Source organism: Ylistrum balloti, unplaced genomic scaffold, assembly GCF_031769215.1.
Source record: "Ylistrum balloti isolate Yb309-2 unplaced genomic scaffold, AGI_CSIRO_Ybal_v1 Utg370368, whole genome shotgun sequence".
In the NCBI taxonomy this organism is placed as follows: Eukaryota; Metazoa; Mollusca; class Bivalvia; order Pectinida; family Pectinidae; genus Ylistrum; species Ylistrum balloti.
This window is the reverse complement of record NW_026782259.1, coordinates 92,742-119,915: the sequence shown is the minus strand read 5'-3', so window position 1 is coordinate 119,915 and position 27,174 is coordinate 92,742. Positions and strand designations below refer to the sequence as shown.

General features: G+C 36.9%; 2 protein-coding genes across 4 annotated transcripts in view; one reads left to right on the top strand and one right to left on the bottom strand.

Annotated features, from left to right (window-relative positions):
• LOC132553962 (CCR4-NOT transcription complex subunit 1-like) overlaps positions 1–565 on the bottom strand; it is a 32,006-nt gene extending 31,441 nt beyond the window's left edge. For all 3 annotated transcript variants that reach the window (XM_060218259.1, XM_060218260.1, XM_060218261.1), the window contains exon 1: positions 305–565. In XM_060218259.1, coding sequence (XP_060074242.1) covers positions 305–406 — 102 coding nt within the window. In that variant the 5' untranslated portion in view covers positions 407–565. The remainder of the gene's footprint in view (positions 1–304) is intronic.
• A 2,073-nt stretch (positions 566–2,638) lies between these two features.
• Positions 2,639–23,892, top strand: LOC132553919 (neuropilin and tolloid-like protein 2). Its single transcript, XM_060218208.1, has 5 exons — positions 2,639–2,705; positions 9,572–9,826; positions 12,781–12,921; positions 13,973–14,193; positions 17,806–23,892. The coding sequence occupies exons 1-5, from the start codon at positions 2,642–2,644 to the stop codon at positions 18,106–18,108; spliced, it is 984 nt and encodes a 327-aa protein (XP_060074191.1). The 5' UTR covers positions 2,639–2,641; the 3' UTR covers positions 18,109–23,892.
• The last annotated feature ends 3,282 nt before the right edge of the window (positions 23,893–27,174 follow it).

Here is a 27,174-nt window from a genome sequence, read left to right as displayed (position 1 = left end):
TTGGTCATTCCAATGACAATGCACACCATGACATGCACATTTGCTTAGCGTTTAGAATAATTATCCATAAAATCATTATCGATATCTCCGAACATGTTGGATCATAGATTTTGTTTTTCAAAAGATTCAAAATCAAAGAGATAGGATGCTGATTTATTTTTCGGTTGTACCATTTAGAAAGTGAAATTGTTTGATCAGTCAGCTCACAGCAAACTCGCCAACAAAGGAGTATTGTAATACTCGATATGAAAAATGAGTATAATACTAATTATAAATATCTATACAACTATTAAGATATACATACATGACTTATTTCTCCAACGCTCGATTTGAAATTCTTCTTTGTTAAATTGGATACTGAATAGCTTATTTCTGCCAAGGCAAATGATAACGAGTCAAGATTCATATTATTCCATTAATCAGCTTGCGAAAGCCCCAAATCCCTTTGAAGCTTTCTCTTTCCAATAGTCTCGCTTACTATACAGATGATATGTACAAGAGTCATTTGCGGCCCAAACCGGCCTTGCATCAGGATATTTTCCTTTCTTCACATTGCGCTCATAACTTTCGACATGGCGTCACAGCGGCCATGTTCTTTCTGACACCGGAGATTCCCGATGTTAACCGGAACTCAAGTTCTTCAGATCACGTGCTCTTTGACGAACCTGAAATATTGCATTAGGAAATTAATTAATTTGTAAGTTTGTACTATAATCTTGTTCTCAAAATATTTTCCTTTGAATACATGCATGACCGTATTAAAAAACAAACTAATTAATACTTCAATCAATCAAAGATAAGACACAAATTATTAAACGCACGTCCCTGAACGCATACATTCTATATCACGGACGAAGAATCAGGGGTTATGTATGCAGAGGTGAAAGTGATATTAAACTGTATACTGTAACTGTTAAAAAGGGGGAAAAAGCAAAATTAGATTGACATGAATATATGCCAGTCATGTTGCAAATAGAATTAGAATGCTCAGAAAGAAGAAACATTCGTTGAAATTCGGCATAGTTTTTAAGGAATGTCTGTTAACGTAACATGATCAAATACCTTCGCGTTTATCGGGGGAGAGCGGGGTTTAGTGATTAATCATTCAGGGCCTTAAACAATATTTTAATGCTTAACAATTGAAAGTAAATAAAAAAAATAGTCTCCGTTAAAAGCAAACTATATTGATTCTTTTTATCAACACCTGTTTTCATTTTTCGCTTAAAAATTCCGACGAAAAAAGAAATTGCTTACAAAGAGCTTCAGATTGGTATGTATTTTATTATACATAAACAGGCTTGTTTTTTAGGAATAGTTTCTAGCCTTGTTTTGGCACAGCAAAGATGACCTACGTTGAATCAATGTCGTGATGGAATATAAAATAATACACAACATTTATACAGTCCCCTATATAATTTCACAAATTACGCTAAGGCACTTTACAGTGCATGTAAAATTTCAGTCATGGTATCAAAAATACATTATACATCTACATATATGTATGATATGCTGATTATTGTATACGCATGATCACCAGAAAAACACCATATGTATGTAAATGTAGCACAAATGACTAGTCTAAGAAAAAGCACACCTGAACAGATGGGTCTTAACACCCTTTTTGAAAGTGGCGAGTATTGTTGTTTTCCTGGTTTGTATATGCATGTGCGTCACGGAACACTTATTAAATAGGAATGTTTTATATTTTTTATTTACATCAAAAACGGCAGTTTTTATGAGACGGTTCAAAGGATTTTGTATGATGATATGATACAAAAATATAAATAAATAGATAAAACAAACAAACCGGGCATTTCTGATTTCTTGTTTTAAGGCGGGTTGGGGTTGCTAAGAGTCTCGTCTCTATATTACCAGGGTTTACATAATTTTCATTTCCAGATATATCCATCATATTCCCACCATCTCCTTCTTCTGTCCATAGAAGATGGGAGAAGTGGAAGGGGAGGGAGTTTGGGGGGGGGGGGGGATAAAAGTCCCATCTCTATATTAGTACAACACCGAGCTTCCGCCTGCCGGGATATACATAATTTTCATTTCCAGATATATCCATCATATTCCCACCATCTCCTTCTTCTGTCCATAAAGACGGGAGAAGTGGAAGGGGAGGGAGTTGGAGGGTGGGGGTGGGGTGGGGGTGTGGGAGGGTGTTGTGAAGGGTGGTTTTAAAAGTCCCATCTCTATAATATTATAACTCCGAGATTCTGCCTACCTGAATTTACATTATTTCCTTTCCAGATATATAGCCATAGTATTCCCACATTCTTCTGTCAAGAGAGGATGGATTTATAACCGTTTTAGGCCTATGTAGAGGGGTTTGTTCGACAGATGGGTCCGAATATCGAATATTTAATAATTTAATTTTCCATACAACACAGTTGTATATATATATACACCATGAACTAAAATAATAATAACAATAATTTGGAATACAAGATTTTTTCCACATAGACCTATATTGTAAATGTACTAACAGAAATATTATGATATACGAAAAAATGTAAAACCGCTTTGATTTTGGTTTCAAATTTATACGCTATTTCCGTCCGGGTCTACTTTCATTTTAGCCTCCAGTGACGTCATAGAAATAGCGGAAGCTGATTCTCATTCTGACATTATGAAGATGGCATCCATTCAGTTGCTCGTTCTGCTGGCATCTCTACAGTTTGCGTCGGCAATACGTACATGTAAGTTCTGGTTCAACAATGTTATTGATACTAGGAATATATAGAAATAGTAGCATACTACGTGAAAATGTTTTGGTGACTGATCGTATCCAAGACGTAGCTGGTCAGTTATATTTTGCGTTGTCCCCGGGGATTTTCATTTCAGAGCTCATTGACCACGCTAAATGAAGAGGAAAAAAAATACAGTCATATAGTTATTATATCAAATATATTTCCACTAAGACTATCACACAAACAGAGCCAATGAGAGCAATAGATTACTAGATATATATGTATATTTACAAACCATGCATGATATCTATTAGACTATGTTGCATGTGATCGTTATCAGGGTTATTATTGGTTGAATTTATGAATGAAGGCCTTAATTTGGTAAGCAACCAAAATGGATGCAAAGTCTTTTTGTTAATATGAAGTATTCCTTTGGTGTCTTTGATTTAGATGATAAATCATCTGTTATCATATCAGTTGACATCTGGCCACCAACCTACAAACTAAGCAAGTGTGTGTTAGGCCCTGTCATCACTGATTATTACAGTGGCAGATTTCAAACTTTTCCATTGACGACAATGTACAAAACAAACAAAATATCGTTCATTCTGTCATTCTCACCAAGCAATGGCAATCTTCCATTAAGTGTAGACTTATCTTCATTCTCTGCTATTTTCTATCCATAGAATTCCCTTTTAGCATCTCTTCCTTTGATTTCACGCAAAGCATTGTTTAAGCAGGATCAGTATTTTCTTACCTTTAGTTTCTAAATATCCGTGGTAACACACAGGTTACTGGGGATTGTTGAAAGTTTCCAAAGAAGAAAAATCCTTCGATAACATTCACTGCTGCAAGAAAAAATCTTAAAAAGGGCTCATTTCCACATTGTACCTGTTGCCAAGGAAAATCTTAAATGAATAAGTGAGAAACATGCTACTGAGTCTGTGACGTCTTTTTTGTCCCTAACCAGTTTCCCCAGGCCTGTTGAGCATGCCCCAGGGTAGCAACGGCTTCGCCCTCCATCATCAGCAGCATGGTGTCCGCTGTCATAGATATTTTGGGCCTTATCCATGTATATCTGATAGCGAGTGGCCCCACTGTTCTACGGTGTGGAGGTTGATAGCTTTGAGCACTTCTCCTCGTGTCGTAGCCACAACCAGCTAGACGCACGCTCTGCAATTTGACTCAGTCTTTGGATCGTCCTGCGCCTTGCCCTGCCAGTGGTCCCAATTGCTGCCATCAGTCAGCACACAGACTGGAAATGAAGGGATCCATTTAACACAGTTACTGCTGCTAGAGAAAATCTGAGAAAGCGCTCCATTCTATATAGTTGCTACTGCTGGTGAAAATCTGAAAAAGAGATCCATTCCATACAGTTACTGCTGATAGGTAAACTCTAAATAAGGGATTTTACTCAACACAGTTACTGCTGCTAGAGAAAATCTGAGAAAGCGCTCCATTCTATATAGTTACTACTGCTGGTGAAAATCTGAAAAAGAGATCCATTCCATACAGTTACTGCTGATAGGTAAACTCTAAATAAGGGATTTTACTCAACACAGTTACTGCTGCTAGAGAAAATCTGAGAAAGCGCTCCATTCTATATAGTTACTACTGCTGGTGAAAATCTGAAAAAGAGATCCATTCCATACAGTTACTGCTGATAGGTAAACTCTAAATAAGGGATTTTACTCAACACAGTTACTCTGTTTGGGAAAATCTTGATAAGGGGTTCCATGCCACATAGTTACTGTTATTGGGTATGATATTAATTAGGAGGTCCACTCTATATAGCTTTTGCTGCTAGGGAAAATCTGAAGAAGATGTTGTTTGGGATCAGAGCTAGTACCAGTTATAGTGTATTTCCAGTGTTGTGACACTACTAGCAAGAATTGTTATCTCTTGTCGCTTGCACTCTTTCAAGTACTCTTCATTCAATGCACTCACATAAGCATAGACAGATGTATGAAGATGTCTTTCCTGTTGTCTAGTATCATAATATTGTCACGATTATGAGTTCACTGGTTACAAAATTTTCACTGTCAATATAGATGTGTCAGTTACTAAGTTCCCCTGGTAACCCCAGTTACCAAACACTACTATAAGCCAGAGTTACCAAACACTCTTGTACTTCTAGTTACTGAGCACTCTGGTAACCCTAGTTACCAAGAACCCTAAATAGCTCCAGTTACCAAGCACCTGGATATTCCCAAGTACCGTAAAAACCCACGTAATGTCCGCATCTGTGTAATGTCCGCACCCCTTTTTTGACACAAAAATCTGGGGAAAAAACCCACCTTCCATGTAATGTCCGCGGGTAAAAAATGCAAATTGAAGCTGCCGATTTCATTTCACGTACGCTAATGTCGTAATGGCCGAGAGCATGTCGCATTGTGTATAACATACAGGTACCATTCAAGAATTCACTTAATTGTTTATAACAACAGTTATTCTCCATAATGGTACAGTAAGCTTACCAGTATGACAAGTCCTCATGTCGATAAGTGGTGTTTTGATAAGGGTTAGCCCAGCAGTGTTATAAACAGCTTGGGTCGTCTCCTCACCTCGAGTGTGAGTGAGTGACAGCGTGTGATTAGCCAATTAACGATAACTATACAGTAACATGACCCGCCCATGACCCACGGCGCCACTGACCCTACTGACACACCATCAGACGACGAGAACGCCATTTATTACAACGACCAGACAGAGGAAGACAACTTCAACGCCGAGGAGTTCTTCCACAGTGACGACGACGACGACTTCTGGAGTTTCGAGAAACGCGATTAAAACGGCCTGCTATGTATTAAGACTTTCTGATAAACGATCCATAATCAATAAAACGTCTGATTATTTATTTTATTCTTGTACATGTTATTTATTGTTATTTTGTAAATAAAATGTAGAATGAAAATGTTGTGTTATTTTGTATATGCTCATGGGTATGCTTTTTCAATGGGGAAAGGGGAATAACTCTAACTTTATTCATGTGACAAAGTCAAACAAAATGGCTTCCTATTACGAAGGACGACACAATATGAACCTGTAACGAGAAAATGGAAGGAATTAACCATGGAAACTATAATAAATAATCATAAATAATCATGTTTGGTTGAGGAAACATCATAGGAAAAACCATAGAACGATAATATCAGGTATGCTTGGCCTTTAAGAACACAATTCAAGGAGATATGTTATGAATTGTCGGAAGGAAAAAAGTCTCATTTCCTCTATATCTCTGTAATGTCCGCACCCCCTTTTTTGGATTGATTTTCGGTGAAAAAAAGTGCGGACATTACATGGGTTTTTACGGTATTATGCTCCCCTGGTAAAACCTGGTAACCCAAGTTACCTAGCTCCCCTGGTAACCCCAGTTAAAGTGCATCTTTGTTTATCCCTTTCATGTGCTCCTGGCATGGTTTGTATGTATGTAATAGACACAATTCTGTATTAGCTAAGTGAAGAATGGTTGTTTGCATGCTTAAAACATGGCCTGTTGTGTACAGTATGGTACATTAACATTTAATGTAGATGTGATTGATGCAAAGCAAAAAAATATAGAAGTTTGAATTTATGAGTACTGTCTATAGTTTAACTACATCTAAACTTGCTACACTTCTACATATGTGTACATGTTTCAGACCATCACAGTCTTGCCTGAAAAAACGATGACACTGTTCAATCATTATAAAGTCATCAATTATTTATAGTCACATTCCATTACTTTGGTAAATGTCACAATTGTAATGTGGAAACTGCAGCATTGATATGTAGCAGATGTGTGTTGTAATGTATATGAAAGCAACACAGCTTGTATACTTTATATGTAACACTGCTAGGAATACTAGCCACAATATACCACTCAGCTAGAGAGAACTTTGGAGAGATCTCTCATCAGAATAATAAGACAGAGGACCCGGGTTCAAATCCTATCAGAGGCATTTAAGTAACTCATGATTTCTGTTACAAATTACAATACTGCTGTAATAAAGGTATACAATGATATTATAACATCTTTGAAACACTATTGCATTCCTTTACTAATGCTGACTAGCAAAGAGTCCAGAACTCATTCTGGCATTGAGTACATTCACTCACTTAACACTGTAAAAACGCAGCTGTATTCATCCATTCAGGTTTTAACTTTGGTGCATTGCAGAGTTCTGTGATGTTTGCCAATTAGTGATTGATGTTTCCTGTTGGATCTCTAAGGACAGTGGGTAAAAGTTTTACGGGATTCCTTTTGGTGACATTATCTGACATCGCTCCCACCTCTCTTCAGGAAATGGAGTCCTATTGAGGTTTAACAGTGTTGTCTCTTACAACAGAAACTTGGTTGTCTGAGGACTATGATTACCCCTGGTTTCCTCAAGCAGCGAGATGTCACCTCTCAGAAACTTCTTGGACCTACTTAACCACATGATCATCACTGGCTAAGATGTCTGATACTAGGGTCATAGAACCACTATTAATTAACCACATTATCATCACTGGCTAAGATTTCTGATACTAGGGTCATAGAACCACTATTAATTAACCACATTATCATCACTGGCTAAGATGTCTGATACTAGGGTCATAGAACCACTATTAATTAACCACATTATCATCACTGGCTAAGATTTCTGATACTAGGGTCATAGAACCACTATTAATTAACCACATTATCATCACTGGCTAAGATTTCTGATACTAGGGTCATAGAACCACTATTAATTAACCACATTATCATCACTGGCTAAGATTTCTGATACTAGGGTCATAGAACCACTATTAATTAACCACATGATCATCACTGGCTAAGATTTCTGATACTAGGGTCATAGAACCACTATTAATTAACCACATTATCATCACTGGCTAAGATTTCTGATACTAGGGTCATAGAACCACTATTGGTCCGGTGGCGCAGTGTTAACGCACTCGCCTTTCACCAAGCCGACCGGGGTTCGATTCCCGGAACGGACGTGAAAAGGTAAGGGGCCACCTGCCGGACCACGTGGGTTTTTCCCGGGTACTCCGGTTTCCTCCCACAATAAGACCCCTCGCGCGCTTACATCCGGGCCAACAAGAGTGATTAGTATAAGTTGACATAACTTGTTTCGCAATTGTTGTAAAATAAATAAAGTTTATATTTATATTTATTAATTAACCACATTATCATCACTGGCTAAGATTTCTGATACTAGGGTCATAGAACCACTATTAATTAACCACATTATCATCACTGGCTAAGATTTCTGATACTAGGGTCATAGAACCACTATTAATTAACCACATTATCATCACTGGCTAAGATTTCTGATACTAGGGTCATAGAACCACTATTGACTACCAAATAATTATCACCATCTCTGACGGACTTTGTCATTTCATTTGCCCTGATCCTAGATTGCTGCCTTGCTTCAAGTTTAGGGGTGTGCACCTCCTCTTCGGTTGTGTCACAGGAAGCAAACAACTCTCAAACAGGAAGTAATAAATTCCTTGTCTGACCAACTACAGAGACAAGTGGTTTAGCCTGCTCCATCACTAAATCCATCATCAAACTTCCTCTCCCTTTCATGTACCATCCACATATTGTTTAATAGCTCCTGTTATTCGCTTGTCCTGTCTGATTCTGTATTAGCCAACATTCCTGGATGCAAGTCTAAAAAAAGATAGATTGCAGCTTAGTCTTCAGGAAGTCAATTTATGTGGAACATTTAACATCGTTTTCATCTCTTTCAATGTGAAAAGCCAAATACACAGGTAGTCTGTGTTTCTGACCAAACAAGAGAGAAAAAAAGGGCTATATCCAGTCTGTTCATGCCTCATGTAGTTGTAGGCAACTACAAGCTGTCCCACATGCTTATTCTAACTAGACTAATTTTCCAGCTCCAGAGTTCCCAGCATGTCCAATAAAGACTGATTAAAATACTCCTACATACCATTACAATTGGGATGATATGGTATTGTCCTGGATTTTCTAATTCTTGTTAACTCATAGAACTCATGCACCAGTTTTCCATCTAAATTTGGTTTTTGACTGAAGTGGAGATGTACAGGGAATCTAGGCATTGTCCTGTATATTCACATCAAATGGCACCACGTTATCATATCACAGAAATTACACAATGGCTTTGTGTCATTCTTACCCCAGGAAAGTCATCCTACCGCACTGTATATTAGACAAAACAACAATCAAGTTAATCAACCACATACGACTTTATTACTCAGTCTACCATCCACCACTCGATGACTTTTTGGCAGAAATTTTCTTTGATGAATTTTCTGACTGCTACTGATCGAAAACACAGGACACATTTTTCTCAAATTATGCACACAAATTGTCACTGTGCAGCATCAGTTTTGTTCCCAGATAGGGATGAAAATATGACCTTATGACCTTTTTAGAATTCAGGGTAAAAATGTTTATGCCAGATCATGTGTTAGGCAGCCATTTTAGACTTCAGAGTCAAAATTGTTACCACTGACTACATAGATATTTGTCTGAATTTGCACACAGATTTTCCTTAGGTCCTTGCCACCTTGTTGTGCAATACCAGTATCAGGTTCAGGGTCATTATTATTGGTCAGTGTGTCTAGGTATTTTCTGTCACATAATGCAAGGCTTTGATCCATTGCTTAAAGGCGAAACTGAATGCAGTAGTTAATGTATTAGTATGAAATTATGGAGAAAGAGGAAGATGATTGCTGTTAAAATTTCATTTTATGATAACTGTCTAATAGACTTTTATTTGATATCAATCCTGTGAGAAAAATTACCATTAAATGTGTGTGTGTTCAATGACCGGAGTTTTTACTCCACAAAAACTACGAGGGAAACACTAGTTTTTGATGATAATTCAGTTACGAAATCTTTTGTAATTTTTCAGATTACATGGATCAGCGCTGCAGTGAGACGTTGAACATGACAAAGTTAGGGATTGAATCGGCTAAACTGAAACTTACCAGATGGAGTAAATACAGGAATAACATGGCATGTTACCTGACCATCGAGGCCCCCGTCAACAAATTTATCATGATCACATTCCGTGATATTGACATCAAAAGTGGGATGTTTGACAGCTGTGAAGGAGATAGACTGCAAATCTTTGATGGCAGGGACTCATCTGTTAATATGGTTGGTGGTAAGTTTTATGATATTAAAAGGGCGAAGTCGGTAAGGAGATAATTTCCTGTTTTACACAGAACATCGCATGGAGATAAGTGAGTGTACTATGTGTACCTTAAAAAAGTACAGTAAGTATACTACCCCTTAGTAAAGTGCCTGATGTTAAATTTCGAAATTGATTCTGATTCAATTTAAGTGATTAAAATAAGGTAAAAGGTAACACACGGAACCTTTGATTTTTAGGTCACTGAGATAAAGTCTCATGGTGACCTATTGCAATTCATCTGATGTCGTGCATCTGTAAACAATTTAACATTTTAAACAAAATTAAGAATTAAATAGTCCCCACCCCACAGGGATCTGGGCTGGGCCAAAAGAGGTCAAATTGATTCTTCTCCTCAATATATGGTATGGTAGAATCAAATGCTCTCTATGGATGGAAGCGTCTTAAAGTGCTTTACCAAAATTGTGAATTTCATGGCCCCAGTGTCTCAATTTTCCCAGTAGGGAGGGGGTAAAGTTTACTATAGTTTATGTAGGAAAAATAGATTTTTGAGCATAATTTGTTTAATTTCCATTAGAAATATTTCAAGCTTAGTTAGAATTATGAATGAAGGATGACAGATTGATGGTACACCCATATTGATCCTTACTGACTCCCAGTGACTGATGGGTGTGGCCAAAAGGGGTCAAACTGACTTAAATTTCAAACATTTTCTCAACACCCAGGTACAGTAGAATCAAATGCTTACTGTATGAAAGTGCTTTAATTACCAAAATGGGGAGGAAGTTAATTTTACTGTAATTTTTATAGAAAATTGCATTTATTGAGCATAACATAGAAATAACTTTGTAAGAATTATTGATATAGTATTACAGTTTTGATGGTATGCATGGATTGACATTAGCTTACTATAATCAGTGTCACAATTTCTTTTTCATAACACTTAAAAGCTTCCTTTAACCTTTCTATTTAATATTACTTATCTCAGGCGACTGTCAAGGTCGCTAGACTTCTTGTTCACATTTATTAAAAAAAAGTTTCAGATTTTGAAGGATATTCATCTTACCCTTTCCCTCTCCTCGCCAATATTTTCTAACTTCCTGCACAATTATGACATTATATTAGCATCCCTAGTTGATTACTTTATACAAGACAATATGATTCACCAAATGTTTTCTTCATCTCTGCAAAATAATTTAGCCTGTGTTTTATTTCACTCTATTGGCAAAAGCACATAATGATTGGCAAAAATCTCACTTAACAGCATAATATTGCACATGGTGTTCTCACCATTGCTGTGATGACTAGCACTGTAAATTTGTTAATTTTTAGCCAACCATCATCAGATTGTAGGTTATTCAAATCGCTCTGCATCAGTGGTTTGTCAGTTCGTAAACAACTATTGTTATCACTATCTCTTGAGAAGTACTGGATGCATCTTTCTCAAATTGCATATATAGGTTTCCCCTGGTCCCTAGTTGTGTATATGTTTGATTTTATGACTGATCAAAAGAACAAAATGGTTGACAGGCAGCCATCTTGGATTTTTTCAATGAAGATTGTTATCGCTATTTCTTGAAAATGAAGAGATGGATCTCTCTCAAATTTTATATGTAGGTTCCCCTTGGTCTCTAGTTGTGCCCATGTAATTTTGGGACTGATCAGAAAAACTAAATTACTTAAAAATATGGTATCACTATTTCTGTAGAACTACAGCATAGATCTTTCTCAAATTTCATGTGTTTGTTTCTTTTGATCCTTAGTTTAGTTTGTTTGATTTTGGTATTTATTAGAAAAAGAAAATGGCCTACAGACGGCCATCTTTGAATTTGACTTCCAAAGACTGTTATCACTATTTCTTAAGAACTACTGCAGAGATTTTTCTCAAATTTCATGTACAGGTTCCTCTTGGTTCCTAGTTGTGCCTGTTTGAGTTTGAGACTGATCAGAAAAACAAAATGTCTGACAGGCAGCCATATATGATTTTGCCAAGTAAAGATTGTTATTCCTATTTCTTAAGAAGTGCAGAATGGATCTCTCTCAAATTTCATATGTATGTTCTCTTTGGTCTCTACTTGTGTCCATTTGGTTTGGGACTGATGAGAAGAAACAAAATGGCTTCCAGGCAACCATTTTGGATTTGGCAGGTGAAGATTATCATTGTTCTATATTTTATTATCCAATAGGATAAACAATACAAAATACGAAAATGTATTTCACAGCGACAGAGGCATCACGACTGATTTATTAAACAAACATGTAAATCATACACTAATCTGTTACAAATACACAATATACAATGTATGTATATATATGTCACTCCTTTCCATTAATAACTATTACATTCTACCGCAACAGAAACCCCACACAGATGAACTTCTATTACATTTTACCGTAAAATAAAACCCCACACAGTTGAAAAAAAAGAAGAAATTAATAATGATACATAAAAATTTCCACGTCCGTGTGTCCCTACCTGTGCCGCCTGAATGACACGTATAGGTAACACACGGTGGTACGACCCTGGTCTTAATTTGCATTTTGGTGACTCATACCACAGAGAAAATAATTTCACCCTAATTCCAACCTGTCAAATGGTTGAAATTATATCTATTTCTGCAAAGGAATGTTCAAATGTCTTATCATAAAGAACAAAAACAGAGAAGAAAAGGCAAGATAAAACTTTCAAAGAGCAAAAAAAAATCAAACAATGGTGGGCACCAAGATCTATCTGGGATCTCTTGTTTTTTAATTTTTGTTGATTTTGTAAGTACCCTTAATCCACAATTTTTGACATCTTAGAATTAGAAATCAAATGTCAAGTAATAATTTTGTGAGGTTGTATCCTCTTTGTCTCCAAAATCAAGTGCTTAAGAAATAGAATTTTGTTCAAAATTCAGTTTATGTTTTGATGATGTGATTAATCTTTCGAGAAATTGTTAAATAGTTTGATTTTCTGTTTGAAGGTCTGACCTACAAGTTGTGTGGTGAGCGACGTCCCAGAGGAGCTTTCTACACAACACAGAGGTATATGACCTTTTTGTTTGAAAGTGACTCATTCTTCACCGACGATGGATTCAGTCTTATCTTCACGTCCTTCCATACAGGTAAAGGGCTGGAAGTAACTTCAGTTTTATTTTTTAACATTAGCATGCACAAACATCTGAAAACCAAATGCTTGGATTAGGGACATTTATTAAGAAGCTTGCTGGTGTGGAATGATATAGAAGTTTATTTCAAGGATTCATGTGTAAGGCAAGAGGAGTCAAATTCAATTAAATAATAAAAAAGTCCTAAAGAACTCAACTGCATGAGTCCTATTTGGCCAATAAAATCTGCTCGCTGAGATGCAGATGGAAGTTTGTGGTCATTTAAATAATGTGAGTATCTTAGATATCGTTCATTTCATGATAATGCTATCTACTTGGCTAGGAACATGATTTGAACATGATTACATATCACATATTTTATTTAAAAAAATGTTTTCAACAATGAATATGTTTCAAATATTTCTAATTTACCATCAGTCTGTTGAAATCACTTTCCTTCACAAAGTCTTTTACACCAAAGACAGCTGTAATAAAGGTTTTTTTAGCTTCATGGAAGCATCACAAATTTCTGAAGATTCCCCATGATTCCTATTGAGTCAATTTTGAGATTGATCAAGAAAACAAAATGGCCATCATTTAAGTTGAAAATTATAATTGATTATCACTGAACAAACAGAGAAAAGAATTCAAAAGTTCCAGTTAAATGAAAGCACCGATAAAGATCACACCACTATGGGCACCAAGGTACCTCTGGATCCCTCTACGATCTCTTGTTTTGGTATCATATAATTTCAGTTAAGAAATCTGTAATACACCATGTAGAGATATTTAAGGTGAGAATGTTTTACTTGATAAGATTAAATGATTATCAACAAATTTCAGCTGATAATCCAACATAGTTGTTAGGTATACTGGTAATGTGCTAAGAGTGACGAGTGAGATGTAACATCAGTGATGACAAGTGACATAATACTCTCAAAACAGATGCTTAACCGCTGAGCAAAAGGGCAATTCCCACCAGTTGACTTTATACACTACACTCAATCCTATGTATACAACAATCCCACAAACTTTACAACAATTAATCTTGTATTTGTTTACTTGACAGGAATCTGCTTATCATCAGAAACAGCTTGTAAAAGGGGTCAGTGTATATCAAAGTCACTGGAGTGTGACGGGTACAACCAATGTGGGGATTCCACAGATGAATGTTCAATAACAGGAGGGCCTATTGCAGGAATCATTGTTGGTGCTATTATAGTTATCGCAGTCGTTATTGTGATATTTGTGTGCTGGCGTCGCAGGGCCACTCAAGGTGCTGTTATCAAGGTAAGTCATTGCAAAGCTGCTTAAACCACATCCATTAAAGTAACTCATCATAGGGCCTCTCCAGGCACAGTCATCAAGGTAAATCATCATAGAGCCTCTCAAGGCACAGCCATTAAATAACTCATCATGGGGCCTCTCAAGGCACAGTCATCAAAGTAACTCATCATGGGGCCTCTCCAGGCACAGTCATCAAGGTAAATCATCATAGGGCCTCTCAAGGCACAGTCATCAAAGTAACTCGTCATGGGGCCTCTCAAGGCACAGTCATCAAAGTAACTCATCATGGGGCCTCTCCAGGCACAGTCATCAAAGTAACTCATCATAGGGCCTCTCATGGGGCCTCTCAAGGCACAGTCATCAAGGTAAATCATCATAGGGCCTCTCATGGGGCCTCTCAAGGCACAGTCATCAAGGTAAATCATCATAGGACCTCTCATGGGGCCTCTCAAGGCACAGTCATCAAGGTAAATCATCATAGGGCCTCTCAAGGCACAGTCATCAAAGTAACTCATCATAGGGCCTCTCCAGGCACAGTCATCAAAGTAACTCATCATAGGGCCTCTCAAGGCACAGTCATCAAAGTAACTCATCATGGAGCCTCTCCAGGCACAGTCATCAAAGTAACTCATCATAGGGCCTCTCATGGGGCCTCTCAAGGCACAGTCATCAAAGTAACTCATCATAGGGCCTCTCAAGGCACAGCCATCAAGTTAAATCATCATAGGGCCTCTCAAGGCACAGTCATCAAAGTAACTCATCATGGAGCCTCTCAAGGCACAGTCATCAAGGTAAATCATCATAGGGCCTCTCAAGGCACAGTCATCAAGTTAAATCATCATAGGGCCTCTCAAGGCACAGTCATCAAAGTAACTCATCATGGAGCCTCTCAAGGCACAGTCATCAAAGTAACTCATCATGGAGCCTCTCCAGGCACAGTCATCAAAGTAACTCATCATAGGGCCTCTCATGGGGCCTCTCAAGGCACAGTCATCAAAGTAACTCATCATAGGGCCTCTCAAGGCACAGCCATCAAGTTAAATCATCATAGGGCCTCTCAAGGCACAGTCATCAAAGTAACTCATCATGGAGCCTCTCAAGGCACAGTCATCAAGGTAAATCATCATAGGGCCTCTCAAGGCACAGTCATCAAGTTAAATCATCATAGGGCCTCTCAAGGCACAGTCATCAAAGTAACTCATCATGGAGCCTCTCAAGGCACAGTCATCAAAGTAACTCATCATAAGGCCTCTCCAGGCACAGTCATCAAAGTAACTCATCATAAGGCCTCTCAAGGCACAGTCATCAAGGTAAATCATCATAGGGCCTCTCAAGTCACAGTCATCAAAGTAACTCATCATAGGGCCTCTCAAGGCACAGTCATCAAAGTAACTCATCATAGGGCCTCTCAAGGCACAGTCATCAAAGTAACTCATCATGGAGCCTCTCCAGGCACAGTCATCAAAGTAACTCATCATGGGGCCTCTCAAGGCACAGTCATCAAAGTAACTCATCATAGGGCCTCTCAAGGCACAGTCATCAAGTTAAATCATCATAGGGCCTCTCAAGGCACAGTCATCAAGGTAAATCATCATAGGGCCTCTCAAGGCACAGTCATCAAAGTAACTCATCATGGAGCCTCTCAAGGCACAGTCATCAAGGTAAATCATCATAGGGCCTCTCAAGGCACAGCCTTTAAAGTAACTCATCATAAGGCCTCTCAAGGCACAGTCATCAAAGTAACTCATCATAGGGCCTCTCAAGGCACAGTCATCAAGGTAAATCATCATAGGGCCTCTCAAGGCACAGTCATCAAGTTAAATCATCATAGAGCCTCTCAAGGCACAGCCATTAAATAACTCATCATAGGGCCTCTCAAGGCACAGCCTTTAAAGTAACTCATCATAAGGCCTCTCAAGTCACAGTCATCAAAGTAACTCATCATGGGGCCTCTCAAGGCACAGTCATCAAGTTAAATCATCATAGGGCCTCTCAAGGCACAGTCATCAAAGTAACTCATCATAGGGCCTCTCAAGGCACAGTCATCAAAGTAACTCATCATAAGGCCTCTCAAGGCACAGTCATCAAAGTAACTCATCATAGGGCCTCTCAAGGCACAGTCATCAAAGTAACTCATCATAGGGCCTCTCAAGGCACAGTCATCAAAGTAACTCATCATAGGGCCTCTCAAGGCACAGTCATCAAAGTAACTCATCATAAGGCCTCTCAAGGCACAGTCATCAAAGTAACTCATCATGGGGCCTCTCAAGGCACAGTCATCAAAGTAACTCATCATAGGGCCTCTCCAGGCACAGTCATCAAGGTAAATCATCATAGGGCCTATCAAGGCACAGCCATCAAGTTAAATCATCATAGGGCCTCTCAAGGCACAGCCATTAAATAACTCATCATAGGGCCTCTCAAGGCACAGCCTTTAAAGTAACTCATCATAAGGCCTCTCAAGGCACAGTCATCAAAGTAACTCATCATGGGGCCTCTCAAGGCACAGTCATCAAGTTAAATCATCATAGGGCCTCTCAAGGCACAGTCATCAAAGTAACTCATCATGGGGCCTCTCAAGGCACAGTCATCAAGGTAAATCATCATAGGGCCTCTCAAGGCACAGTCATCAAGGTAAATCATCATAGGGCCTCTCAAGGCACAGTCATCAAGTTAAATCATCATAGGGCCTCTCAAGGCACAGTCATCAAAGTAACTCATCATGGGGCCTCTCAAGGCACAGTCATCAAGGTAAATCATCATAGGGCCTCTCAAGGCACAGTCATCAAGGTAAATCATCATAGGGCCTCTCAAGGCACAGTCATCAAGTTAAATCATCATAGGGCCTCTCAAGGCACAGCCTTTAAAGTAACTCATCATAAGGCCTCTCAAGGCACAGTCATCAAGGTAAATCATCATAGGGCCTCTCAAGGCACAGCCATCAAAGTAACTCATCATAGGGCCTCTCAAGGCACAGCCATCAAGTTAAATCATCATAGGGCCTCTCAAGGCACAGTCATCAAGTTAAATCATCATAGGGCCTCTCAAGGCACAGCCTTTAAAGTAACTCATCATAGGGCCTCTCAAGGCACAGTCATCAAGGTAAATCATCATAGGGCCTCTCAAGGCACAGCCATCAAAGTAACTCATCATAGGGCCTCTCAAGGCACAGCCATCAAGTTAAATCATCATAGGGCCTCTCAAGGCACAGCCATTAAATAACTCATCATAGGGCCTCTCAAGGCACAGCCATTAAAGTAACTCATCATAGGGCCTTTCAAGGCACAGCCATTAAAGTAACTCATGATAGGGCCTCTAAAGACACCATATCTCTCTATCTGTCCAAGGGGATTTCTGGGTTAAGATAGAAAAATCTGTTGAACTTATCTTACAAACTTTGTATATGTATGAGAGTAGTGACCTTGTTGTGCCTATAGCTACTGATGAAATTTCATTTTTGTTGTTTAACTATTTAGAAGTTATTCTGGTCTATAACATAAAAACTGTTCAGCTGACATCTACAGGAAAGGTATGCTTTGTGCCGCCTTGTTTAATGGTTTGTTTGTACTTTTTTTTTGTGATTTCATTTCATTTCATGATATTGGTATTTTTCAGTACAACTCACCAACAGAGCAGGCTACTGTAATACCACCTCCAAGCTCCTACCCAGTCCAGCCCGTTCCTGCTCCACAAGCCTACCCTCAAGCACCCTATCAGCCACCACCACTACAAGGTTACCCACAGCCTCCACCGCAAGGCTATCCCCCAGCCCCGCAGCCTTACCCTACTGGACCACAGGCTTATGCCCCTCCCCAGCAGCCCTATCAGACAATGCCTCCAAGTTACAACGATGCCACGCAGAACCCATACCCGTACGGAGCCCCAGGTACAGCCCCCTATCCTCCGGAACCAAAATAAAGAACGGACCTAAAGATGTACACTGAAACCACAATATAACCTGTGATTCACCTCTTTATTCTGAGCAACATCAAAAAGGTTTGGATGGCAGCAAGAGTATGGGATCTTCACATCAATGGAAACAAGTTGTATATGATTACTGAGAGCAATATGCCAATGTGCCTAGTGGTACAAGAATTGCTCTCAGGCTCTACTACTGAGTAAGACTAAAAATAGATAGTCTTAAAATCTTCTACACAATAGTTTATCAAAGTGAATACTAATCTTTATAGAAATATCACTTCAGTTAATTTGGAAATCACAAGCCTTTTAAACTATAATGTCTGTACAGATATTTGATTGATAGCATTCCCCCATACTATGGGCCCAGGTCCTGTATGTCCAAATATGTCAACGTCTTTATCCTGTTTTTTTCAATTATACATTGTGTAATGTAATTGTTCTTAATCAGTAGTTGTACGACAAACAGTACAATGTCACTAACACTTCAATGTGCCTACAAGTTCAACATAACCCAGTACCAATAAAATAACGTCAAATGTTTACAGTTACCATGGTAATTAACCTTGCCCATCAGCAGTATACATCAATGTTAGCCTTTTTCATATGAATGAGTTGTGCACATTTAGAAAGGCCCTGGGAAAATACAGTCTGAGTGAAATATGATCTTTAATGCCAATATGAAATTATTGATGTTTTAGTGTACAAAATCTCAAAATAATAAAACATTTTTAATTGTTTATTTACTACATGATATATAAATATGCAAGTGCAGTGTATCTTAAGTTTGATGATTGTTCAGTTGCTGTGGTATCTAAATGGTTGAAACAAAAAGCTGTACCAAGGTAGTAGTTTTGAGTCTGACAACCTGAACATTTTCATTAGTTGTGTTTCTTCAACCTTTGGGATGGACAAAAACAACTGCTTGATATGGAAGAATAAAGTAAAACAAAAAGAGGATTAGCTTTCTGTCTTATCTAGGTTATATTGGATAATTACACTTTAATTTGGATAAATTTGGCATAAATGACTTGATCAGGTATTAGAATTATCTGAGTTCGATTATAGTTATCCCCTGTTTTGTAAACAAAATAGAAAATTAACAAATGAAAAATACTAATTGATAAAATTAACACTATGACTTCTCACCTGTAAGGTCTTGTCATATTATTGGCCATTTCTGCTGATCAGCATCTTAAGGATGGGTCCGTTCAGTCACACAAACTTAGTCAATTTTCTGTAGTCTTGGTATCCTACTAGGAAAACATATTTTGCAGATTTTATTTTTTGGGGTAAATGTTATCCCTAGATATACTTTCGTGAATTTTATTGCTAGATTTGAAAATGGAAACAAGTCTAGAATACCATGTGATAGAGGTTATATGTACTTTGTATAGCATTTAATGGCATCCCTAGTTAGGTTGGTAGAGTGTTGGCCTGTATAGCATTTAATGGCATCCCTAGTTAGGTTGGTAGAGTGTTGGCCTGTATAGCATTTAATGGCATCCCTAGTTAGGTTGGTAGAGTGTTGGCCTACAAAACCTCAGATGAAGATATGAGGTGAATTGTTCAATACTTCCTACCTGGTGGCAGTTTGTTTCTCAGGAAATGGAGCAGTCTGTGTTGTCGTGATTGTGTCCTTATGTAAGACACTGTACCCTAAATGCTCTAGATGGCATGTGACAGATCTTCTGTATGTTGTTCAGTGAGGTAGCTACCAGCTACAACAAAACAAAAACCCAAAATGGCCCTGACTGTTCACAGCAGGATATACACAGCAAACCATTATAGCATTTTAACAGAAATGGCAATTTGTAAATACAATAAAATGTGTAATTGTTATTGTTATTAACAGTGAGGATTCTTAAAAGATGTTGTAAAATTACCTATCTTCAGTGTTTGCCTTGTCTCTTCATACTGTTTTACACTTTCTGAAAAAAAGTTGTTATTATGATATAATTCAGTTCTCAACTCCGATCTATTTATAGCCAGAGATTTTAAACATGATTTTTTTATGATCTAAGACTTCTATTGTGATCTATTAATAACCTTCAGTCGCTATCTGATCTATTTATAACCCTAGGATTCTACTCTGATCTATTTATAACCCTAGGATTCTACTCTGATCTATTTATAACCCTAGGATTCTACTCTGATCTATTTATAACCTTAGGATTCTACTCTGATCTACTTATAATGTTAAGTCTCTACACTGATCTATTTATAACTATGAATCCACAATCTGTATATAACTGTGCTTTCAGGTTTACCTGTGATCACATCATATGTCTCTGTTGTAATGATGAAAATCAAACATAATTTAGTTTTCTGTATACAAACAACTCTTCTGTTTTTAAATTGACTACTTCAAAATCTGCATCTCAGTAAAAGTGAATGATTCTAGTTTCTTCCCTTTAGTTCTGTAAGCTTTGATTGTTCTGTTGGTAGTATATGGTCTGTCCAAAACATTGGTGATAGCCCCAGTTTGTGGACTAGTTCATATTCAGCCTCTGTTTGATAAAAGATGTTATTTACTGTTATTTGTGTTGCAATTTTTTTGTCTTCTCAGGCATGTACAGTACTTTGTTTATACATGAAGTCTTTTTTGTCCTGTAAACATTGATTGTTTGTATATTATCATATCTATTGAGACATTTCCATGTTTTTAATTTCCATGAAAGCTTTGGGTAAGATATGTTTTGATGATAGTACTTGATATGAATGTTTAAGGAATACTAGTGACAGAACTTCTACCACTAAGTGTTCTTTGTGCATAGCATATTTTTTTTTCTCTCTTTTATATACGTTTTTACCACATTTATCATTGCATCATATCTACAATCTAATTGCTAGAGTCGGTCACCTTGGTGTGATATGGACAGAGATATGTTAACCAAAGAGCAGTGATAACTGTCTCCCAAAACACAATGGCGATTGATTATGCTTTTTTAATTCTGTATAATAATGGAAGTTGTTGTTGTGAAATGCATAATAACATTGTCAATGTCCCATAAAAATTGTTTTAGAATTGATAATGTTGCACATTTTGATGTCAAAGTTAATGTCAGCTGTCTTGGAGAGAATGGCAGATTTGCCTTTCCATAGCAGACAAGAGAATGCACCTGTGAAATGTTAGAGAAGGCTCTTTATCTATATGTACTTTGTGTATTGTGTTGGGATACCAAGGAATCCAAAAAATAGAATCTATTCAGAGTTTAGTTTAACATGCAACCTTCACCAAATTATTACTTGCAGCCTCATTAGAAATTTGTCTGTCTGTGATTGTAGGAAGAGTTTAAATGAGCCAACATTCAAAAACAATGTCACTTTTAGTTGGTGTTTACATCAGTTAAAACTGTTGAGAGTCAGAATACAAATGACAAATCCTCTTCACTACTGAGACCAACCATCGCCCTCTAGAGTTCGATGTTTAGTAATCCAGTATGTATTCCATAATTTGATACAGTATAACCTTGTGATGCATGGATTTGTAACCGTTTTTAACTTGTAGACAAGTTTTTATAAAAATTCTTTGTATGATGTACAGTTGGATATAAAGATTGTTATGTATGATTTATATGATGTTTTATCAATGAAAGACATTGGAATGGGTAAAAAGGAAATACATGAAAATTAAGTGTCTTGATATACATATATGGACACAGAGAATTATAATAATAATTTATGCAAATTAAGAATTTAATCAAATCTCTTGATAAAAAAGATCTCTGTGGTATGAAAACCAAATATTTAAAGAAAAGTGTTGACCATTCTGTAATTTCCAGTCTCTTTGTTCAACCTTAGGTCAATCCTCAAAACAATTTAATTGGGTGGGGGGGCAGACTTCAGTGGAATGTGCTTTCCTCTGTTATAACCAATTATGTCCTTTGATATGCTACAAATAGTGCACATATTTAACAATATTTTGTATTTGTTGTACCATATCTAACCTAGTTAATAATACTGATTGTCCAACCTCACAGTTCAATAATTGGGACATTTTGACATACTTTTAACATATGTAACAATTGTGTTCTTATTTTAAAGTCTAAATCGTCCTCAACACTTTAAGTTACATAAATGTTTTGCACATTTGATAGAATATCATTTGTTGTAATTAACTACACTTTTCTTTACTATACATTGAAGCTTTGTGCTTTGATAGGGATAATAAATACAAGACTTACAGCAAAATGTATCGCTTGATGAGATCATATCTGCATTAGAAGTAAACCAGATTTGATTTTAAAACCTTAGAGATGTATGTACTTTTTAAATCTTATTGAAATCACTACTTAAAGCTCCTGATGAGGGCGGCTTGGAGGTTGAAGCATGTCGACAACTCCTTAACTAAATTTTAAAAATGTGATGGTATAGATATTGAGGTACTTTATTTCAAGATATCATTTTTTAAAGGTTTGTAACCTATTACTTTTAAGAAGATGAGAAGTCTTGTTAAACGATCGATATTTGTAATTTAAGTACACATGTTTAGATGTGTAGCACTTAATTCTGTCACAAATTTCACAATAAACTCAAGGTCTGAAATTTGCCCATCCTCTTTCTTTCACAATTTCATAAATTGTAATTATATGAAATGGTGGTTGGTGAGACATGTAATATAATATCTATATCATTATCACACACTTAAATATGAAACTAACATTTTATGCTCACTTCAATAAGATAGCTAGGACAGTTTGATGAAGGTCTGAAAATCTCCGCATTTTTTATGTAAGTTACGATACAGTGAGCAGAGATGATGTGAAATCAGCAGTGAGTGAATACTGCTTCCTGTATGTTCATATGTAAGCTATGTGAGGTCATAAAGGTCATATGATCTTACACCAGAATAAACTATAGCCCTTAATCAGGGATAAGGGAGCAAGAACCTAGAACCCTAACAATGGATTAATTTCTCTGGTAAGGTCAATTTAAATTTTTTTGGCTTCATTTTGTTTATTTTGTCATGTGTAATATTGCAACACCAGGTTGAGTGACAAAGGCACCCTAACATAATGACAAATACTTGCTACATGAGAATTTTAAAAGAAAATATCTATATACCTTATATACAAGCCTGAAGCATAATTATGTATATGTCATAATTTCTGTGGTTAAAGGTTTAAACATTTTTATCATACATCAGAAAATGCCAGTAATGCTTGCTTTTAATAGTCACTCAAAAAAGGCAATTTTTGGACCATGTGTTACTTCTGGTTTTATAAATGGTCAAAAAATGGTCTAGGTAGCTTTTTTGTACAAATAAATTTTGCATAATGATTAAAAGCTTATTAAATGCTTTATTGTATGAGAAGCTTATTATCTCCCTTGGTCTGCTCCGGTGTGTAGTAGATATTGATTCAAATAACATTGAACTATTTGTAGGTGTTTTTGCCTTTGATAGAGCTCATATTTGACATACATGTACTTTGTATACAGTATTGATTTAAATTTAGATTAGTCATTTTAATCATCTTCATTTTCAAAACAACTTACATGTACCAGGAATTTTACATATGTATTTTGTGGTTGTCAACTTTTAGACATTCTGTTTATAATGCAATTTTCAAAATTATATATATATTTCTGTGTCTGCAATGTCTATAGCAACAGTGGCATTATCATTGATGATTGTTTAACCTCATCCATCAAGATAATTACTGTGTTTCAAAGAAAATAACTCAGATATTTATGTATTCTTGTTCATTAATGAAAAAAAAAATGTTCCTGGAAAGTAAAAAATAAGGCTTTCTGCACAGTTTTGTACATTTTCAGTTAGAAAAAGGCATATGTTCTAGAATGTACTATTTCTGACCAGAAAACAGTGGCGTGTGTACTAGAATGTACTATTTCTGACCAGAAAACAGTGGTGTGTGTATTAGAATGTACCATTTCTGACCAGAAAACAGTGGTGTGTGTACAGGAATGTACCATTTCTGACCAGAAAACAGTGGCGTGTGTACTAGAATGTACTATTTCTGATCAGAAAACAGTGGTGTGTGTACTAGAATGTAGTATTTCTGACCAGAAAACAGTGGCGTGTGTACTAGAATGTAATATTTCTGATCAGAAAACAGTGGTGTGTGTACTAGAATGTACTCTTTCTGATCAGAAAACAGTGGCGTGTGTACTAGATTGTACCATTTCTGACCAGAAAACAGTGGTGTGTGTACTAGAATGTACCATTTCTGACCAGAAAACAGTGGTGTGTGTACTAGAATGTACTATTTCTGATCAGAAAACAGTGGTGTGTGTACTAGAATGTACCATTTCTGACCAGAAAACAGTGGTGTGTGTACTAGAATGTAGTATTTCTGACCAGAAAACAGTGGCGTGTGTACTAGAATGTAATATTTCTGATCAGAAAACAGTGGTGTGTGTACTAGAATGTACTCTTTCTGATCAGAAAACAGTGGCGTGTGTACTAGATTGTACCATTTCTGACCAGAAAACAGTGGCAAGTGTACTAGAATGTAGTATTTCTGATCAGAAAACAGTGGTGTGTGTACTAGAATGTAGTATTTCTGACCAGAAAACAGTGGCGTGTGTACTAGAATGTACTATTTCTGATCAGAAAACAGTGGCGTGTGTACTAGAATGTACTATTTCTGATCAGAAAACAGTGGTGTGTGTACTAGAATGTAGTATTTCTGACCAGAAAACAGTGGCGTGTGTACTAGAATGTAATATTTCTGAGAAAACAGTGGTGTGTGTACTACTAGAATGTACCATTTCTGACCAGAAAAACAGTGGCGTGTGTACTAGAATGTAATATTTCTGATCAGAAAACAGTGGTGTGTGTACTAGAATGTACATCAGAAAACAGTGGCGTGTGTACTAGATTGTACCATTTCTGACCAGAAAACAGTGGCGTGTGTACTAGAATGTACCATTTCTGACCAGAAAACAGTGGTGTGTGTACTAGAATGTACCATTTCTGTCCAGAAAACAGTGGTGTGTGTACTAGAATGTACTATTTCTGATCAGAAAAGAGGCATATGTTCTAGAATGTGCTATTTCTGATCAGAAAACAGTGGTGTGTGTACTAGAATGTACTATTTCTGACCAGAAAACAGTGGCAAGTGTACTAGAATGTACTATTTCTGATCAGAAAACAGTGGCGTGTGTACTAGAATGTACCATTTCTGACCAGAAAACAGTGGCGTGTGTACTAGAATGTACCATTTCTGACCAGAAAACAGTGGCGTGTGTACTAGTATGTACCATTTCTGACCACAAAACAGTGGCGTGTGTACTAGTATGTACCATTTCTGACCAGAAAACAGTGGCGTGTGTACTAGTATGTACCATTTCTGACCAGAAAACAGTGGCGTGTGTACTAGATTGTACTATTTCTGACCAGAAAACAGTGGAGTGTGTACTAGAATGTACTATTTCTGACCACAAAACAGTGGCGTGTGTACTAGTATGTACCATTTCTGACCACAAAACAGTGGTGTGTGTACTAGAATGTACTATTTCTGATCAGAAAACAGTGGTGTGTGTACTAGAATGTACAATATGTACAATTTCTGATAAATCACATTAAAAGTTGCAGAAAGAATCTCAGTAAAATTCTGATCTAACCAGGAATTAAACTTAGATAGAAATATGTACCCTTTACTTTGGAATGTTATCAACTATTACAAGTTTTGATAAAATTTATGTAAATAAGGTGTTGATAATTATAATGTTTAGTATACTTTGAAAAAAATAGCTAGAGCACAGAAATACACTAGGTATAATTTGTTGTGGGATTTTACATTCTGTTGCTTTTCCACATAAACAAATATTTCTATTTTGAAAAGTGTGTCTTTATAGAATAAGATGGTCTAGGAAATTGCCCTGAAAATCCAACCTTTCCCTGCTGTTATTGTTATTGTGTTTTTGTTGATGATTTCTAAATGTTGATTTAGTGACCAAACATAACATGTACCACCTTAATGTTCAGTTATCTTTCCATTGAATAAATTATCACCCATTCATATGTGTGTTTCATCTTCATTCTTCTCAGTGAAAATCTGAAAACTTTTGTTATGATAAATATTTTTGGCCTGTTCCATGTACAAGTTGTAACCCTGGTAAATATTTAAATGGAAAAAGAAATTGTATATACTTTAAAATTTCATGGAAAAAAATATATGTATATTTTATGTTTTCACGTATCAATGCTCATTTGATTAATGAAAACTTTGAACTTTGCTTTCGTTACACTTCAATGGTCGGCACACGCTTTTTCAGAGTTTTGGAAATAGGGGCCAAAACCCTCCGATGTTGGACGCAGTTTGACTTCTACAGTTTCATGTGTCGTAGATGGAATCTGTTCATTGAAAGAACGCCTTTTCGTCCCAGTACCAATCTCGCAATGCAGGCAGTCCAAAGGACATTAGATGTAACATCCATTTACCTTGTAATAATACGATGACTCAGTCTTACACTCGGTGGTGGAATGGATGATACGTTAACCGTTTTCAGAAGTTTCATTAATGATAAATTCTGTTTATAATTCACTTTTATCTTGCTTTGTTGGAAACTGTTAATTTTTAGGTGGTTTTTAAGGGTGTGTAGTCCTTAAGTTTTGTCTTCAATCTTGAAGAAGTGATGATTTTCGGGAGTGGGCAAAGGACACGGACACATAGAAAAAGGAACAACAGTTACTGCAGTAGACAGAATAACTGATTATTGTAGAAACACGACAAACGATGGTGAGATAGGGAAAATGGAAACAATATCTAAAATCATAGTGTGACAGCGATATAGAAAATAACGTAGTAGAGTGGAGACAACACCGCAAACCAACGGAGTTGAGTGGATGGAGCACCAGAAACTGTGGTGTGCAGCAGAAATAAGCATCACAAACAACAGACAACAATGTAAAGGTGGTGACCAAAACATTGGAATGGATTGGAAACAATCACCACAAACACCAGACAACAATGAAAATACTATTATAAGTGGACATTGAAACAATGATGAGGAGTGGACATTGGAAACTACGATGAGGAGTGGACATTGGAAACTATGAAGAGGAGTGGACATTGGAAACTACAATGAGGAGTGGAC

Bases quoted from the DNA above. Each gene is read 5' to 3' on its own strand.
- LOC132553919 (XM_060218208.1), top strand. From the start codon at position 2,642: ATGGCATCCATTCAGTTGCTCGTTCTGCTGGCATCTCTACAGTTTGCG. The intron at 2,706-9,571 runs GTAAGTTCTGGT...GTAATTTTTCAG, and splicing joins TGCGTCGGCAATACGTACAT to ATTACATGGATCAGCGCTGC. The intron at 14,194-17,805 runs GTAAGTCATTGC...GGTATTTTTCAG, and splicing joins CTCAAGGTGCTGTTATCAAG to TACAACTCACCAACAGAGCA.